General features: G+C 39.6%; 1 protein-coding gene and 1 pseudogene across 4 annotated transcripts in view; both read left to right on the forward strand.

Annotated features, from left to right (window-relative positions):
• The first annotated feature begins 219 nt into the window (after nucleotides 1-219).
• On the forward strand, nucleotides 220-791 carry LOC125346968 (annotated as a pseudogene).
• An 11,068-nt stretch (nucleotides 792-11,859) lies between these two features.
• The window catches only part of Crot (carnitine O-octanoyltransferase), a 28,373-nt gene continuing 20,167 nt past the window's right edge, over nucleotides 11,860-20,065 (forward strand). The window contains exons 1-4 of one of the 4 annotated variants that reach the window (XM_048339937.1): nucleotides 11,860-11,976; nucleotides 13,250-13,342; nucleotides 16,166-16,305; nucleotides 19,120-19,244. In XM_048339937.1, the coding sequence (XP_048195894.1) occupies nucleotides 11,888-11,976; nucleotides 13,250-13,342; nucleotides 16,166-16,305; nucleotides 19,120-19,244 (447 nt within the window). In that variant the 5' untranslated portion in view covers nucleotides 11,860-11,887. Of the gene's footprint in view, nucleotides 11,977-12,411; nucleotides 12,736-13,249; nucleotides 13,343-16,165; nucleotides 16,306-19,119; nucleotides 19,245-20,065 lie in introns of those variants that run through there. The other 3 variants (XM_048339939.1, XM_048339938.1, XM_048339940.1) reach the window with 3 other exon arrangements.

Raw genomic sequence — 20,065 nt, forward strand, 5'->3', positions numbered from 1 at the left:
AAGAATAGAAAGAGAGAGAGAGAGAGAGAGAGAGAGAGAGAGAGAGAGAGAGAGAGAGAGAGAGAGAGAGAGAGAGAGACCAAGAATGCAGCCTGGAGCAGGCAGTGTGGAGGGGGATGCTTCCAGAAATCTGTCGGATGGACAGGAGCATCAAGGCTGGTCTTTAGGTTATGAGCTGAGGGCACAACGGTGAAGTCATCAAGTATTTCCTAGAGATTGATGGAAACAGAAACCAAAACACGTCCCCTGGAGAATGCATCCATCCTTTCAGAGGGCTCTCTACAGGAAGGGCACCAATTATGGATAGGCAACCTTGACCCCAAAATCACAGAATACCACCCCTTCAAGCTCCTCTCTCCAGAAGTTTTGGCAAGGTGAAACAGTTTGACTTCCTCTTCCACAAGTCAGGTGCTTTGGAGGGGCAGCTTTGGAGGTACCGTTCTGTTAACTTTGCAACTAAGCAGGAAGCAGAACAAGCCATCCAATGTCCAATGGCAAGTTGGCACTGTCTAAGAAGCTGGTGGTACGATGGGTGCATGCCCAATAAAGCGATATGATCACAACAACTATGACAATCTTTCCAATCAGTCTTGAGCCATCCTCAAGCACTGAGCCAACTCAGTATAACCTAAGTGTCACTGCAAAGATCAAAGCCACTGAAGCAAAGCTAAAGATGATGGCAGAAAATCTTAATGCAGAGTACCCCGCAGTGCCGTCTATTCCTACTTTAGTCACCAGATAAACAAAGGACGACTCCATATTCCAGAACAGCTTGGAAATCTCGAAGATGATTGTAATGAATTATTGTAGCAGAAAGAAGCAAATTGACCTCCACACCTAAGCTCCTCTGCCTTTGTATTTTGTAGATGTAAGCAGTACTGTCCAACAGAGCACAATCACGTTAGAATTTGCTAATAAACGTTTTTGGTTGTTCCTGAAATGTCTTCCCTAAACAATACGGGGAATTGAGTATCATCCAGAATAAATAGGATGATGAAAAAACCGAAAATGGCACTGTGGCTCATATGGTAGAGTGCTGGCCTTGAGCAAAAGAAGCTCAGGAACAGTGCCCAGGCCCTGAGTTCAAGCCCCAGGACTGGCAAAAAGAGAGGGAAAGAAAGAAAGAAAAGAAGTACAGGAAAGAAAGAGAGCACACATGGCATAGACATACCATCAGAAGACATAACATCAGCTCATCTCAGCCATCTTGTGCTGAACTGAGGGTTACAGAGATTGGCCTTGGTTTAGCCTTAGAGGCTCTGAAGACAGGTTTCTAATCTGTATGTCTCATTTTAGTTTCACATCAGGTTCCAGTGCCAAACATTTAGTGTCTCATCCTTATTAACTCTTTTTGCCTTAACTCAACAGGTGTCCTATTTCTTTGTTCTTCTGTAGCCTCTTCCCATTTCCTTGTCAGGCAGGTTTGACTTGTCAGATTATCCTGCCTTAGAACACTAGTTCACATAGTGGGATTGCTATCCAGGTTCACTTGAAGATAATTACAATATTGGTAATACCAAAGTGCATATTTATTCTTTTCAGGGCTAATGCCCCGTGTCACCTTGCTCCTTTCTCTTCTTTAGCAAAAGATTAGGAAAGGGACCAACATTTATTTTGCATTTCAAAAACTTCCCTCTGGACTTTGGGTACTATTGAACTTTAGCAGAACTGATATACCTGTGTGTGTTGGAACTAACACAGTCTAAGCAGGAAATCTTTGACTTTAGAAAACAATTTGTGATAAATAAATAAAATGAATTTGAAAAATTGACTGCAGGTAAGATAAATTCCCATAGAGCTCTTCACATTGTCTACAATGTATTAAATAAATGTACCTTTTAAATTTCTAGAGTGACAACTAAAATTATAAAAATAGAATGTGATATCTTTACATCAGTTTAGGAAAAAGAATATAGTGATAAAATCTAAAGCAAAAAGACAGAAAAAAACAGAAGATGAAGGACAATTAGAAAGCTCCATAAGATTATAAACTCAAAATCAGATATATAAGCACCCACAATATACACAAAATAAATATTTCATTAAGGCAGAGGCTCTTCAGTTGAACAGATCTATCACTGTGGAATCTGGCAGGATTTGTCACTGATCAATAAAGTTGTACTTTGAAGGAATATAGAGGCTCTTAGGCAGCAGATCACCATGTCCTCCACTACAAGGAGGACTTATCTTTTTTTTTTTTTAATTTTTTTTTTTGCCAGTCCTGGGGCTTGGACTCAGGGCCTGAGCACTGTCCCTGGCTTCTTCTTGCTCAAGGCTAGCACTCTGCCACTTGAGCCACAGCGCCACTTCTGGCCATTTTTTGTATATGTGGTGCTGGGGAATCGAACCTAGGGCCTCATGTATACGAGGCAAGCACTCTTGCCACTAGGCCATATCCCCAGCCCCAGGAGGACTTATCTTGACAACAACTTCTCCAGAACAACTTCTTTGGAAATCCTCCAGAGAGACTGGGATAATGGTCAAACCAGCCAACCACACCAATGACTGGGTAGTTTGGGTCCCATAAAAAAAGTTATTGATGAACACTAAGACCTGTCCTGGCTGGATTCCAGAGGGATTATAAAGTTCCAGGAGAATGGCTGTGTGCACGCACATAGATGCCAGCTTTTCTCCCACTTTTACTTCACTTGGGGGCTGAAGTAAGGAGTCAGTGTTTCTCAGTGACAATCAGCTTTGAGGCAGTAATAAACCTCTTTTCTCTGCCCTTCACTATAGTTGGTATATAGGGCAAGCAGCCAGAACTGACATTTAGAACTCCATGAGTTTGCACTCATGGTCTAGAAACTCTGGAATCAATACTAACAAAATAAATTGATAAAAACCATCTCCAAGGGAGCTGTGACACTAGACTCATGCATTAAAAAAAAACAAACAACTGTGACTTATGCTTAGAAAACTACATCAGAAATACATCAGAAAACACTAGATAGCAAAATAAAATTATTAATGAGAAAATTAAAATTTATTTTGTGATAATTTATTTTTATGTTGTCTATCTTGGTATACAACTGTGTGTATGTGTGTGTGTGTGAGAGAGAGGAGAGATAGGTAAAGAAAAGAAGAAGAGGAAGAAAGGGGAGGAGGAATAGAGGAGAAGGGAAGGGAGGGGAGAAAGGAAGAAAGAGAGGGAAAAAAGGGGGGGAGGGAGGAGGGAGGAAGGAACTTGTATAATGTACACAAGGCTCCACACAGCCCTGTACAAAAATGCCAGCACCCATCCCCAAGGGAATTTTCAAAGGAAGTAAAACAAGCATGCTAATTTCAGAGAGGGGAGGAGAAGGTAGGGGAGTAGAGGGGAGATGGGAGGAGAGAAAGGAAGGAGAGGAGTAGGTAAGGGAAGGGAGAGATTAAAAAAAGTTCAAATTTTGAAGGAAGAAGCAAAATTATCTCTGTTCACAAATGACATAATCTTACATGGTAAAAACTAAAAAAAATATAAAAACTATACAAACTACAAAAACTTAAGTCTGCTCAACAACTCATTCATCACAAATCATTCATAACAATGTGAACAATAAAATATGTAGGAAGCAACTTTGCTAATATTGCAAAGATCTGAACAATGAAGCTATACAACATCCCTATGAGAGTTAAGGGAATCAGAAATAAATGAGAAGACATTCCACATTCGTGGAAAAGAAAACAATGTTTTTAAGATATCAGTACTACCCAAAGTAACCCGCAGATTCAATGCAGTCTCTGTTAAAGCCTCAGTGTTGTTTTTATAGAAACAGAAAGAGCTACCTTCAAATCCACTTAAAAGTCCCAAAGAACTGAGAATAGTGGAAACAATTTTGAAAAAGAATAAAGTGAGAGGATTTACACTATGTCAAAAGTTAAAGCAACAGTTTTTCAAAACAAAAGCATAGGCCTGGTGTGGTGATGTGGCCTGGAATCCTAGTACTTAGGAGGCTGAGGCAGGGAGTTTAGTTTAAACCAGAATGAGTTACATAGTAAGAGCCTGTCTTACAAAAAAAAAAATTGTGTGCTATTGGCATGAAACAGAAATATAGACCAAAGGAACAGAGTAAAGAGCCCAGAAATAGGCCTTCACATTTACGGTCATGTGATGGTCAACAGGGAAGTCCAGACCATTCAGTGTGGAAGGACAATCTTCTCGATGAATTGTGCTGGAAAAACTGTATTTCTACATGAGAAACAATGAAGTCATTTCTTAATGTTGTAACCATACACCAAGCTAACAGAATAGATCAAAGACCTAAATGTAAGAGTTTAAAATCATGAAAGCGGGCTGGGGATATAGCCTAGTGGTAAGAGTGCCTGCCTCGGATACACGAGGCCCTAGGTTCGATTCCCCAGCACCACATATACAGAAAACGGCCAGAAGCGGCGCTGTGGCTCAAGTGTCAGAGTGCTAGCCTTGAGCAGGAAGAAGCCAGGGACAGTGCTCAGGCCCTGAGTCCAAGGCCCAGGACTGGCCAAAAAAATAAAAATAAAAAAAAATCATGAAAGCATATAGGGAAAGTATCATATAGTTGTATTTGGTAATGGTTTGTTGGATCTGACACTAGTCTCATGGACAACAGAAGAAAACATTTGTAATATTTATGATTATGCCAGCATTATTTGTAATAGGCCAAAATGTGGTACCTCAAGGGTATCACAATTATTCATCCATTGGTGGATGAATGAATAAACCAAGTATACTACACAATGGAATAATACCAAGCCCACAAAAGGAAAATAATTCTGATATCTTATAATGTGAATAAACACTGAAGACTTTATGCTAAGTGAAATAATCCAGCCAAAAAAGTAAAAAGTTCTCATGATTCAGTAACTAGAACAGTTAAATCTGTTAAGACAGAAAATAAAATGGTGGTTACCAGGGGCAGAGGCAAGGGAAGACTGGAGAGCTGATGTTCAATGGATGCATAGGTTCTGTGTAGGACGATGAGAATCTATAGATGGATGGTGAGATGGTCGTAGATATAAGCACAAAGTGTCACAGAACTGCAGAGTTAAAAGTGGTCAAAATGGCTGGGTACTGGTGGTTCATGCCTGTAATCCTAGCTACTCAGGAGGCTGAGATGTGAGGATCAAGGTTCAATGTCATCCCAGAAAGGAAAGGCTGTGAGACTCTTAAAATTTTAACCACCAGAACATCAGAAGTAGAATTGTGAGAAGTGATAAGAGTCCTAGCCTCGAGACTTAGCGCCCAGATCCTGAATCCAAGTGCCACAACCCCAAAACACCAAAGTGTTCAAAATGCTAAACTTTATTTTATAACTCTATCTTACTATACTTATTAAGCTATATTTACCCCCCCAATAAAATGCATCAATAACCTAAATATAAGAACTAAAATGAACAAAAGAACAAGAGCAAACTTTTGCACTTAGCACTGGCAAAAAATTGTTAGATCTGACAACACAAGCACAATAACAACATTAAAAATAAATTAAAACTTCTTCAAAATTAAGAACTCTGCACACCCAAGGCTAGTGCAGAAATAGCCAAAAGACAAGTGCTGTAGTTCAGATATGGTTTGAGTATGTACCCCCAAAGGTTTCAGTGTGGGAGTGTGGTGCCCTTATGATGATGATAAGAGGGGATGGGACCTTTACGGGTGGGAATGCCATTAGAGCCACTGCCCACAGAAGGAAGTAGTTCTTGTGGGACTCTGATTAGGTCTTAAGAATAGATTTTAAAGGAAAAAGGTTGGCCATCCTTGTGCTCTGGTTTTCTGATCTTTAGTAATCCCTCACTCTCGCACACATCTCTGCCATGTTGCCACCTTCTGGAAGGTGATACAGCAATGAAGAATTTACCAAAAATGCCAAGCTCTTTTCTTTATAAGTAGTTAGACTCACATTGTTTATTACAGTTAAAAAGGGGGGGGGGTTAATATCACATGCAATAAAATGAGAAAAAGTTATGTCATATATCTGACACACACATATATGTGTGTATGTATGTGTGTGTATATTAAACCAAGTATTTGATCTTCAGCACCCAGCTTATAGCAATTTTATATGCAATGTCCCCAAATATAAAGCAAAGTTTACCTCAATAGGCAAATGGTCAAACAAAACTGTTCTATGTGTCATGAAATATTACTCATTTGCACTTTCAAAATACACAACTTGTATGGATTTCAAAATCATCTTGGTGAGTGAAATAAGCCAGTCTTAATAGGCCATATGTGACTTTATTCAATATTTTGAAGTTATAAAGAGCAGATTACTGGTTGTCAGGATTAGGGATGATGAGGAAAGGAGCAGAATGGCAGGGTGTAGTGAAAAGGCATTCTTGTGATGCTGGAATACCTCTGTACTTTGTTTGCAACTGTAGTTACTCAAGTATACATTGACAAAGGGACAAGGAGTATAACACATTATTCACTCTCAGCTTTGTGTTGTTGATTACAGTTATGTTACATGTAACCACTGGGTGAAACTAGGTGAAAGGTACACAGAACCCTTGTGTCCTCTTTTGCAATCTCATAGGTATCTGTGATTCTTTCAAACTAAAAAGTTCTAAAAGACTTTGTTGGTACATACTTGTAATCTCAGCACTCAGCAGCACTCGGTAGGAGGATCAGCATTCGAGCCAGCATGGGCTACATGGTAAGACCTTACACAAAAAGAGAATAGAGGAGAGAAGAGGAGAAGGGAGGAGAGGGAAAGAGGAAGGAAGGATGGAAAAGAGGAAGGAGGAAGAGAGAGAAGTTTTATAATAACAATAAAAGACAAAAGTTTAATCATCATTAAATTTTTATAAGCAAATAAGAGCCACTAAAGCAACACTATATAAAATAAAAACCAAAGGGCTCCTCTGGTTTACAGAAGAAGCAAATAATATCCATTTTGCTCGAAATTATAGGTAATAAGAAAAGAAGAATCCATGTATGTCATTTTATGAGGATAATGCAATCTTGAAACCAAATTCTCACAAGGAAATTCTTAGATATTTAAATTCCAGGACAATGTACTTATGAACATAGATGGAGAAATCCTCAACAGTATATTAGCAAACCAAATTCAACAATACATAAAATAGATAATTATGTCATGAATTACAAATAGGTATTTGTTCCTTTTTCCTGTGTTTCTTCACTTCCACCCTTTCCTCTTTTTTTTGCCCTGAAAATATTGAGAAATGTGCTTACATTCTCAACCACCAATGCTCTTTCCACATTTCAGTTCACCTGACTTAAGTTTATTTCCTATGTGCATTCAGCATGTTTCTACATCCTGAAAGGCATTGACAGAAAACCAGATAAAATACAAAATGAAACAACAACAACAAAAAAAAACTCCATCCCGGACTGGGGATATGGCCTAGTGGCAAGAGTGCTTGCCTCCCATACATGAGGCCCTGGGTTCAATTCCCCAGCACCACATATACAGAAAATGGCCAGAAGTGGGTGCTGTGGCTCAAGTGGCAGAGTGCTAGCCTTGAGCAAAAAGAAGCCAGGGACAGTGCTCAGACCCTGAGTCCAAGCCCCAGGACTGGCCAAAAAAAAACCCCAAAAAACAAAAAACTCCATCCCTACAGATGGTTTATGATGAAGACAATGTGAACTCAATGGATGAAAAGCTGGGTCAGTGTAATGGCAGTTGGTTTTTCCTGTCTCTATAATCTTCCACTGGTGGTTGGCAATGCCCAACTGTGGATCGCACAACGCAGGAAAGTTTGTGAGCTACTTATCTTCCATTAACCACCAGAAAACCGGATATTGAGCTGTGATTCAAGTGGTAGAGTGCTAGCCATGAACAAAGAAGCACAGAGACAGTGCCCAGGCCCTTAGTTCAAGCCCCCAAACTGATATGTGGGCACGGAGGGCCAGGGGTGGGGGGATGAGGGGGAGAAAGGGATTAAGACTAAGAAAGGATGAGTAAATATGAAGTCAATGATTTACAATATGAAATGAAAAACAGTGTTTAGGGCTCACAATGAGAATGTATTTCCCTTTCAAGTTTGGATTTATGAAACGGATGGTCCAGATGTCTGTGTATTTTAACTGAATTTCTGCTGTCTTTCTTATTCAAGATGTTTAAACAGCTTAAAACTCAGGATGTGAATAATACTAAAAAATTGAATTCATATCATAACACATTTCAGAAACAAGGAAGAAAAGAAAAGAAATATTAACCTTTAAGATGATCATAATTGAGTGTGGCTTACTCAACACAGATAGCCAGAGCCAGAACATAAGAAGTTCCCTTGTACCCAATGAATATTACTTTATGTTAACACCATCAATTTGTTTTCTCTCTGTTTTTTTTTGCTATAGTAGGAAAGGATCTAGGGTTTGATTTCTAAGTTAGTTAAGAGATAATCACAAACTTATTATTTTTTTAAGTAACATTGAGAAATGGCCCTTGTTGTGCTTCTTTAAAAACTACTCAAGAGCCAGGTGTGGGGCTTCTGCCATGATTCTAGCTACTTAGGAGGCTGAGACCAGGAGGATCATAATTCCAGGTCAGTCAGGACAAAATAGTTTGCAAAACTTCCTCTCAATGACAGAAGCTGGATATGGTAGCACACACTTGCCATTCTAGTTGTGGCAAGGGACCTAAAACAGGAGCAGTATTATCTAGGCAAGGTCCTGGGAAAAATAGTGAAATGCCATCTCAAAATAATTAATGCACAAAAAGGGAGGGATAAGAGGTGTGGTTCAGTGGTATAGGGCCTTTGAGTTTAAACCTCAGTAATACAAAATAAAACAAAATGAATAAAATGTGTTTTATGGTATTCGGTTGCATATTGCAGGCTTGCCTTTGTGCTTTCAGCTATACAGAAGGAAGCTGTCCCGAGCCTCAACTATATCAGCCATTCTAGTTATGTACCACAAAGCCTGAATGGTAATAAAGTATGCCAAAGGTTGTTATGAAGTCATTAATATGAATAAAGGCTTATGAACCTTATGGTTACAAAACATATCATCTAAAAGTGTAATCATGAAATAATTGAAAACAAGTCGGCCATGGTGATAGTAGGCACAGGAGGAAAAAGAAGAGTATTTGCATAAAGAATATTTTCGTTCCCAGTCAAGATTTGCTCTTATCTTGATCTTGAAAAATATAGAGACGGAAGGTTGGTAGAAGACTGTTTTGATACCAGAATTAACTTAGAATACTGTATGCTGACATGTTCTTTCCTCACACACTTCAGACTTAGACTAAATTTCTGGCAGTATAACTACATGTGTACTGTTCTTTTCTTATTTATAGGTAGGTCATATTGCTACATAGTGGCTAAGCATAAATTTGGGAGTCTGCCAAGATCTAGGTTTGACTCCTGACCCACCATTTACTAACGATGTAACCTTTGGCATGGAAATGTGATAACTATTTTGCACTAATTTCCTGTTGCTGCTGTCATGAAGCACCGGAGAATGTGACTGCTTTATACAACACAAACTGTTTTCATTCCGTTTGAGAGATAGAAATTCAAAAGTTATGTCTTCTGCCTATCATCCATGGCTTTTATGTTTTAGAGTCTAGAGATATTTCATGTTTTAGTCTAGAAGTCACCTGTGAGGGTTGGCTTTTGGCCTCTTCATCTTCAGAGCCAGTGGTTGCATCACTATAGCCAGTTTCCCCCTGCACATGTTCTTCTCTGTCTGCTCTTTTCCCTCCAATGATGCTGCTTGTGATCATGTTCCACCTACCTAGAGACTCACAGAAAATCTCTGTCTCAATTCCTTAATTTCACTTGCTACATCCTTTTGCCACATGAAGTAATATACTCATGACCAAAACTTCACCAACTTAGAGCAATCTTGTCCTAAAAAATATGTTAGAGCTAAGTGTATAGATCAATGGTAGAGCACATGCTTAGCATTTAAAAATACCCCAAGTACACAAACAAAAAATAAGTATGAGTCAGCTGTATAGCTCTAAATGGTGTGTTAATTTTTTTAATATTGTCTATAAAGCAAGAATATCTTGAATCTAACAGGAATACACAGAAGTGAAAACTTGCCTCACCAAGAAGAACCACCTGTAATCCCAGCTACTAAGGAGACTGAGATCTGAGAATCTAGGCTAAAAGCTAGTCCAGGCAGGAAGTCCATGAGATTTGTATCTCCAAAAAACTTCTCAGAAAAAGCTGGAAGTAGTACTGTGGCTCACAAAGTGCTAGCCTTAAGCACAAAGGGGCTCAGGGAAAGCTCCCAGGCCCTGAGTTCAAACTGCAGGACAACAAAATAAATAAGTAAATAAAATGTTCGTGTGTGTGTGTGTGTGTGTGTGTGTGTGTGTGTGTGTGTGAGAGAGAGAGAGAGAGAGAGAGAGAGAGAGAGAGAGAGAGAGAGAGAGAGAAAAGAGAGAGTGTGTGTGTTTAGAGATTGGAGGCTTGATTGCAGGGCTTCATTCTCTCCCTTGGCTATTTCCACTTAGGCTGTTGTTCAACCTCCGTGAGTCACACCTTCACTTAAGTCATCTGGTTTATTTGATGGTTTTTGCTGGTCAATTGGAGATAACAGTCTCAGGCTTTTTTGCCCAGGTGGACTTTAAATTGGGATCCTCAGATGTGTCTCATGAGTAGCTAGGAATACAGGCACTAGACTCTCCCACCTGATTAGGAATTTCTTCCAAGTATGAACACTAGTTATTTTAACTCTTGCTCTAAATTTGTTGGGGGTAAACTTTCATATACTATAAATACCTATGGCAATGTCAATTATTAGTACTAAAAGATTCTCTATATTAAACAGTATTCATACTTGTTGGTAATGTATCCATTTTAGAAGCCTTAGTGAGAAAGTACCCTTAATTTTTAATATTGAGTATACTCTTTGCATCAAATATATTTTAGTTTGCTTTTGAGTGCCTCCCAGAATTACCACACTTCTCACATCACCATTCTCATTAAAAACAAGAAAGCATGATCACTTGTGAATTCCTTCAACAGGTTAATTCTGGATAAGTTTAGTGTAGCAATCAAGTAAAGCAGTAAAGATAAGTAAAGCTGAGGACATAGCTTAGTGGTAGGTTGCACAACTTTAAGTCTCTAGCTTTAGCCCCTAGTACTGAAGGAAAAAAAAAGCTAGGTGACCCTAAATTCCATGCCACCAACTGGCATTAAATATTGCATAAACTTTTTAAGAGATGCAAAATTTCACTAGAAAAAAGAATAAGTACTTCATTGTTTTTTTAGTAGGTTTTTATTATTCGGTTTAAGAATTCTATCTTGTAAGCAAATTTTAACATTATGAAAAACAGACACACATAAACCACGAGAGAAAAAAAGTTAGGTGTCCCCACTGTCAGAAATAGCCACTGTAAATTGAAATTTTTTTGCTAGAATGTTTCACTCTTTAATTTTTTTTCTTTTAAGCATTCGGGTCTGCTGTTTAATACACAACATCTCCAGCAAACTGCCTATCAAAGAAACACTCTAATATTTCTATAGAAATCTAGTTCAGAAGCCAGAGTAAAAAATTCCTCATTCCTCCCACAAAAATGACACAGGAGAAGGAAAACAAAAAGAAAGAATGTATGCAAGGTCAACACGAAACAGTATATTTTGTTTCTGGAGGAAAATGAAAATAGATGATTACCCTGTGAAATTTCAAATTAGCCACACGATCTTCCTCTAAGACCGTGCCCAACTCCACTGGTTAAAATAAAAAGTTTCACATCGCGATATTAAAAAAAATGATATTAAAATTGCTTTCCATAGCGAGACTTGAGCCAAGGGCCGTGAGCGGCGTGCACTGCTGCAGAGGGGAGAGGGGCCTGGCACAGGGCCGAGGGGTGGGGGGCTGGGGGTGGGGTGTTGCTCAGTGTCCCACAGTTGGTGACGAAGAAGCCGGGGCGAGGCCAAGTAGGGATCTGTCTGGTCGCTGTACCTCTGCCAGCTCCCAGGTGGACGTTTCCTTTCGAAACTTCTGATGCTCATTCTTGCTTGGAGGGTGCACTGGGGAGGGCAAGGGACGGCCGGAAAAGAGGCCGCGAAGCTGGGTACCGAGTCCCGCCCGAGATGGGTGCAATGGGTGTGAGCTCTCCGTTCCGGTGTTTATTCCAGAGGGTGGGGTCACCTGCAGGAGCAGAACGGGGCCTTCTACTCCCAAGACACCATCCGGGATGGCCCCGAGCTCCCGCAGCACCACGCCGAAAGCGGCAGCGGCCCTGCAGAATCCATCAACTCGTTTGGAAGCCCCACAAGCTTTGCCTAAGCCCGCAGGCAGGAGCTCAACCCCACGCCCAGGAAGATCTGGAGGGGGGTGGGGAGAGAAGCTCGGGGGGTGGGGTGGGGTGCAGGGGCGGAGCCTGGCTGTAGCAACCGCGCAGTCGGGGTTCACTCTTACCCTCCAGGCTTCCCGTCCAATCCCGTTTCCCGGCTGCGCACACGGGGTGGGACCCTCGTGGTTTTCTATCCAATCCCGTTCCTCGTGCACAAGGGGTGGGACCCTCACGGCTTTCCGTCCAGTTCGCGCTCCCCACACACCGTCCCCGCCCCCTGCATCCCAGAGCGAGTCGGGCTGGCAGCGGGGCAGTGTCCGGCGCAGCGGGGCTCGGTTCGGCCGGTGAGCAGCGGCGGGCCGCGGAGCGGGCGCCTGGCTCGCGCCCTCCCCTCCCACTGGGGTCGGGAGGAGTTGAGTCGTAGGAGAGGGCTGTCGAGGTGAACCGCAGAGGCGGTGCGCAGCCCGGCCGAGGTGTTGTGTCTTCTGTCATCTGGCCCCGGGCCCGGAGGCACGGCCGAAGTTGGGCCGCTGGGCGGACGCTCCTTTGCATTTTGGCGCTTGTTTGGCTTTTTCTGCTGGATCCTCTTGTGCGGCTGAATTGCCCTGGGGTCGGAGGGAAGGACTTGAGCTTTCATTGCCCTCTGCTTCTCTGACCCCTTGTCGCTCTGCATCTGGCTGCGGGCACCAAATTCTGGGTACCTGGAGTCCAGTAATGAAAGGCGCAGTTGCCTGAAACCTAGTTAGTCGGATAGTAATTGAATCCTGCTCTTTAGCAGAAGAACTTTCAGAGAGTTTTTGCAGTGATTCATGGAAGTGTGAGTTTCCGGGCCTTCCATCTCTTAGATTGTCTGTTTTCCACCTGCTCTCTCTCTCTCTCTCTCTCTCTCTCTCTCTCTCTCTCTCTCTCTCTCTCTCTCTCTCTCTCTCTCTCTCTCTCTCTCTCTCTCTCTCTCTCTCTCTCTCTGTCTCTCTCTCTCTCTCTCTCTCTCTCTCTCTCTCTCTCTCTCTCCTTTTCTCTTTCTTTCATTGTCTGACATTTTTGTTAAGCTTATGTTTTCCTTTGTACAGTCAGCGTCAGCTTGGTTCAAAGCCCTGTGGTCTCAAATCAGAATTGTTGCAACAGCTTCTGGCAGTGCTAAACAGTTCATCTTGGTATTACTGGTATGTGATTCTCTATTCCTCTACTTTTCCTGGTTGGTTGTCTTTTCCACTATCTGTGAGTTCACATCATATTGCCTGCAGGAAGTACACTCTAGTTAAATCAACTGTCCTCATTCTCATATGCTGTCGGTATGATATTGTGTAACTTAATCTTGTGGTTGAGCACTCAAGACTACTTTTCAAGAAAGATCCGAGAACTGATATTTTTGAGTTACCCGTTAGTGAATTAAGCCCAATAGTAGATATAAAATTAATATTCTTATTCCCACCAAAGAACAACTAATCTTCTCTGCATCTGTGTATTAGTTTCCTAATGCAGGCAACACAAATTACCACGAACAAAACAAATTTATTATCTCATAGCTTCTACAGCTCTGAACTCTGAGTGAGTTTAGCTGGGGACTCTTCATAGAATTTTACACAGCTGAAGTCATGGTTTCTGAAGGTATGGGTTATTTTCTAAGGCTGTGGGGAGGCAAATTCACTCCAGGTTGACTTAGGTTGTGAGAGGATTCCGTTCCTATGCATTTGGAGGATGAGGTCTCCGTGTATCTGTTAATCCTTTGCATCTCTGTTTCTTAAGTCCCACCTGCATATTCAAGGTCAGAAATAGCTCCAAAGCAACCTTAGAGTCTGTTCCACAGTGATCAGATGATTATATTATGTCCAATATCCCTAGATTAAGGTCAATTCTGTAGACAATAACTCAATCACAAATGATCTCAACATATTTACAAATTCTGGAGATTAGTTGTTGAGGCCCTTCATAGAAATTCTGCCAAACAAAATATTATTCTTTCAATCCTTTTTTTTGGCATTCAAAATCTTTTCTTTGGTGATCAATCTTAGTAGGAATTCTGTTTTTTAAAAATTGTATTGTTATTATGAAGGTGATGTTCAGGGGGGTTACAGTTCCATAGGAATCTGTTATTTTTATAATGTGCTTTTTCAGACACTTAAAAATTATAATGACTTCATTTTAGTTACATGACTGTACTTTCAAATGTAAGGAAATTCATCTAATGCTATTTGCATTATAGACATGGCTAGATCATGGCTGAGCCTATATTTGGACCCCAGCTCCTATGCCATTATGTCCAAGGCTGTACTTGTGTGTATTCACAATTAAGTGCAGCTGAAGACATTAGAAAAGAGGAAGCTGAAGGACCATCAGATCTTTGTGACACCTATTTTCAGACTGTCTTGTTATGTTAAAAGATACTGACTCAATTCTTCTCCATAATAAGCCCAAAATACAGTGGAATGAATAAAAGGGTGAGATTTTTTTTGTGGCTGTTATTTTTTTTGAGACAGTCTCATTGTTGGCCCAAGATTACATCAAATTCAGTTCCTAGGTTTAAAGTGATTATCCTGCCTCAGGCTCCTGAATAGGTGAAATTACAGGAATGTGGGCTCAACACTAAAAAATAGTAATAACATTTATTTATAAAACTCTTTAGGACTGCCTCACATGGTACAGTGCTTGCCTATTAAGCATGAGGATCTGAGTTCAATTGCTAGTACTGCAAAAAACAATCCTGAATAAATGAAAAAGTAAATAAAAATACATCTGTAAGTAGGAGAAAGGGTCAGAAAGGTGATTCTGATAACCTCAGCAAATGGCTCTCATAAATGAGTACTGTTGCACCTGATAGTCATGGAGAAGAGTCAGGAAGAACACATGGCAGTCCTTAGTAAGGTTATCATCTGGAGATGAAGTAACCAATCATGAAGTCACACTGACCTTCAAGGGGTAGAGCTAGGAGAAACAGCTGGGTAGTTATGTACTTGAGTTAATGTAACTCAGAATTCTGTTAAAACAGAAATGGAAAAAGTTACTAGATGAAAATAACCTCTACTCTGCCCTTGTTTTTCATACTGTTTAACTTTGTAACCTATGAGTGGAATATTTTGTCTAGCTTTGCTTTTTTATAATTTTTAAAAATTATCTAGTTATCTAGTTATATAAAGGGGTTTCAACTCAGCATGTTATTTTGTGAGTACATTGCTTTGCTATATGAAAAGTTTGGGAAGATTCTTATTTACTCAGTATGGATATTCCTTGTTTTCTCAGTTGCTATTTTAATACAAAATTTAATTTATAAAGGCTACTTTGAGAAATCGAATTTTTATTTAGTACCCAACAATCTTCTTCCTATTGTTTGGTTAGATTAACTGTGGCAAAAATTAGCATGTGAAAAATAACTCGAGATTGCTTTGAGATCCTTGAAACCAGTCTGATTAAGCCCCATCTCATCCATCCAATTAAGTTATATCTGCTTAGCATATGTTTTATGTATTGTATAATTTATAACTCTGTAGTTGAACAAGTCTTCCATACCTCTTTGTGTGCTCTTCAAGTTCACTCATTTCATAATCCTTTCCTACACATTAAATCCTACCTACTCATTTTCCGGGTTTCTTTAACTTTGATCATGTTGCTTTGTGTACAGATTTCAGTGCCAAGTATGAACTCGTAGGCAAATTATTAAAACTCTCTGATTGATTTTCATTTTTTCCCTATGTAATGTACTGAAGCATGCCACCTCTCAGAGATAGTATGAGAGTTAGGGAGTATTTTTTTTTCTGTAAAGTACTACAGTATCATCAAATAGTAGATGTTCAATCCATAATGATTATGCTGGTCATCTGATTTGTAGGATATTGATTCTGCATTTCCTTTTTAAGTTGCTTTTACTTATCTGACAAGTTTATTCTATGAAAACCAAGACCATGTAGGTACTAGATATATGGTTTAGTGAACTGAAAGTGGTGTGTTTTTATGAGATTGAAGGTATAAAGGATGTTGCTTCCTTTCCTTAGTTTTCTTATTGTGATTGATTATATCATGGAAAATCAATTGGCTAAATCAGTTGAAGAACGGACATTTCAGTATCAGGATTCTCTTCCACCACTGCCGGTTCCTTCACTTGAAGAGTCACTGAAAAAGTACCTTGAATCAGGTATGTTCATAATCTTTGTTTTGTTTTGGTCTGGCTCTAGGGCTTGAACTCAGAGCTTGAGCACTGCCCCTGAACTTCCTTTGTTCAGGGCTAGCACTTTAGCCACAGCTCCATTTCTGGATTTTTTTGGTGGGTGTGGTGTGCTTAATTGAAGATAAGAGTGTCACAGACTTTCCTGCCTGGACTGTCCTTGAACCGCAATCCTTCAGATCTCAGCTGCCGAGTAGCTAGGATTTCAGATGTGAGCCACTGATGCCCAGCATGTACATAATCTTTCAGCATTAATGCTGTTAACAGCCTAGAATACTGATACCATTAGAGGTTGATGAGTATCTAAATGCTGTTTTTTCTAGGTTCATGACAAGGTATCCTGAAAATACCCCAAACTCTTTACTTTTGTTCTCCATAGTTAAAAGCCAATTAATATTAATAGTTCAATCTTACCTGTCTACCTTTCTCAGTGTAATCTAGGACAAGGATTTTGAAATCTCTTATCTATTTATTGTATTATTTCATTGGAAGTAATATGCTTACAGTATGTTTTGAGTCTTTTCGCTATAGATATCTCCAGTGTGGCCTGCCCCAACCTATTTATAACCCAACATATTCACATCTCCTTTCTCATTTTTTAAAATATGGTTAATAAAAAAATTACCTTTTTCTTTTTTTTGCCAGTCCTGGGGCTTGGACTTAGGGCCTGAGCACTGTCCCTGATTTCTTTTTGCTCAAGGCTAGCACTCTACCACTTGAGCCACAGCGCCACTTCTGGCCTTTTCTATATATGTGGTGCTGGGGAATCTAACTTCATGTATACGAGGCAAGCACTCTTGCCACTAGGCCATATTCCCAGCCCAAAAATCACCATTTTAAATCAGCAGGCTTCTGGTTTGCTTGGTTCTAATGAACATTCACTTGGCTTTGTTGTCATATAATTATTCATAAATGGACTATGATTTCATCCCTTGTATTTTCTTTGGGCAGTACTTAGTGTTTGAACTTGCCCTTCAGCCTGTCAGGCAAAACTTCTAACACTTGAAACACACCTCTAGCCCTTTTAGTTTGTTTTTCTTCAGATAGCATTTCTCATTTTTACCTATGGTCGTCTTAGCCATCTTCCTACCTATGACTTTGGATGATAGGTATATATTATCCCTTGTTTTGTTGAGATGGGGTTTTGTAAACGTTTTTGCTAAGCTGCCCAATCTCCACCCACTGAGTGGCTGGGATTACGTGAGTGAACTATTGCATCTGGCCTGCTTTCCTTTTTTTTTTTCTCCCAGTCCTGGGGCTTGGACTCAGGGCCTGAGCACTGTCCCTGGCTTCTTTTTGCTCAAGGCTAACATTCTACCACTTGAGCCACAGGGCCACTTCCGGCTTTTTCTGTTATGTGATGCTGAAGAATTGAACCCAGGGCTTCATGCATGCTAGGCAAGCACTCTACCGCTAAGCCATATTCTCAGCCCCTGCTTTCCTTTTTAAAGCTACATTTCCCCCTTATTTTTCATTTGCTTAGTTTTCTTTGTATAAGGTAAATAATTTATCCCCCAAACACTCCAAAACAGCGAAAATTCCTGAATACATTGAAATTCATAAAATATTGTATCCGTTTTATTTCTTCTTAGAAACATTCTTTCTGGACTGCTCTAATATGTACTTTTCTTAAATTTGCTGGACAGCTGTTGTCTTGGAGCTTTGTTTTGCCATCATCATGGCAGTTCTAGTCACATTTCCTGCTTGTCTTGGAGTCTTAAAGAGTTTGTTTCCATCTCTTTATTGATTTAATTCTTTGTTTTAATTTATTTTTTGTAGCTTCCTGAAAAGGAAAATTTGAAGGAAACAGAAAGAAGAATATTTCTTTGATCCTTTAGCTGAGTATAGAGTTCTGAATTGGAAGTGTTTTTTTCTTTAAAACTTTGAAGGTGAAGTCAGAGCTGCTGGCTCATGCCTGTAATTTAGCTCCTCAGGAAGAAGATAGAGGTTTGAAGTCAGCCTAGGCAGGAAGGGTGAGATTCTTATCTCCATTTAACCAGCAAGAATCCAGAAGTGGATGTGGCTCAAGAGCCAGAATGCCAGCTTTCAGTGAAAAAGCTAAGGAAGAGTATCCAGCTCTGAGTTTAAGACCCCAAACCCGAAACAACCAAAAACCCAAAAACATAAAAACACAAACCACTACCACCAGCAACAAAATCCATAAAATATTCAAGAATTTTGAAGGTGGTACTTATTCCTTCCTCTTGTAAAGTATAATGTCATTCTGATTTTGAAGCACCTCCCCATAATGGTCCATAGCACATACCCAAATAAGCACCCTAGGAACCAGGCCTTTAATACATACTGTGTATCTAAATTATAGTAGTACATTCCCTTTTGGGTCTATTTACTACTTAATATTACCACTCCTTTTGTTTGTTTTCTTTTCTCTTGTATTGAGAGGTTTTCTTTAAGTGTGAGACCTTAAGAAAGCTGACTGGAGACTCTGTGTACAAGAGTTGGGCTTAGTGACCAGTAAACCATGTCTTGGTCTTAGTCACTAGTGACTAGTCCACTAGCCACTACTTACTTAGTCACTAGACACTTAGTGACAAGTGGACTTGTTGGGTAGAAAGACCTACCATTTCTGCAATGGCATACCCAAATTTCATATGTAATATTACTGTCTTCTTTTTAAAGAGTATTGCGCATTTTAAGCCATATTCATGTTGTAACTCTATTGCAATTTATTGTGCTTTGAGTCATTAAGGTATAAAAATATTCGGTGATTTGGAATTACTTGATGTCTAAATACCATTTATCATGGGTTTTTTTTCTCTCTAGTAAAGCCATTTGCAAACGAAGAAGAATATAAGAAAACTGAAGAAATAGTTCAAAAATTTCAAAATGGAGTTGGAAAAAAATTACACCAGAAATTACTCGAAAGGGCAAAGACAAAAAGAAATTGGGTATTTTTATTTTAGTATATTTCTTATTGAAAAACTGATATTTAAAGATAAAAATTTAAATATGAATCCTTTTTAATTTGTAAAGTATTGCTGTGAAAATCTTTGCAGTCCAATGATTTTTACTGGGGAGTTTTCAGTGTTAGTGGACTTGTTGTTTGAAAACTTTTTGAAATACAGATTTGCTAGAGTCAGTGATTCTCTTTCAGGTCTGGAGTAGGGCCTAGAAGTCCTGATTTCTCTCAACTACTGCATGTAGTTGTAATGCAGGTGATCTGTAAACCTTATTGGAGAGAAACATTTTTTAAGGTGATTATAGCTAAAAAAAACAACAACCACCCACCCAAACATCAAAGTAGCATGTGGAATAGACATATTTAGACAGTACATTGGAGAAAGGGGCCATTACAAAATTTGAGTGGAAAATAGTTACATGTAGCCTATATTTCATTTAGACATATTGAGAATGTCCTATAATAATTATTGAAGGTCTCAGTAATTTTACACAATCTTTGACTTACTCAGCTCAACGACTTTACTAGTCTCTAGTATTTGAAATAGAAAATTAATTTCTATAATTAAAAAGTATAGCTAGGTGTCAGAGCCTCTTGCCTATAATCCTAGTTACTCAGGAGACTGAGGTGTGAGGACTGTAGTTCAAAGCTAGCCTGGGCAGGAAAGTCCATGAGACTCTTGTCTTCAGATAACCACCAAAAAGCCAGAAGTAGAACTGGGACTTAAGTGAAAAACTCAGGGACAGCATCTAGGCCCAGAGTTTAAGCCTTTATATCAACACACACACACACAAAAAAACAAAAAACAGT

This window comes from Perognathus longimembris, chromosome 2 (assembly GCF_023159225.1).
Source record: "Perognathus longimembris pacificus isolate PPM17 chromosome 2, ASM2315922v1, whole genome shotgun sequence".
NCBI classification, from domain to species: domain Eukaryota; kingdom Metazoa; phylum Chordata; class Mammalia; order Rodentia; family Heteromyidae; genus Perognathus; species Perognathus longimembris.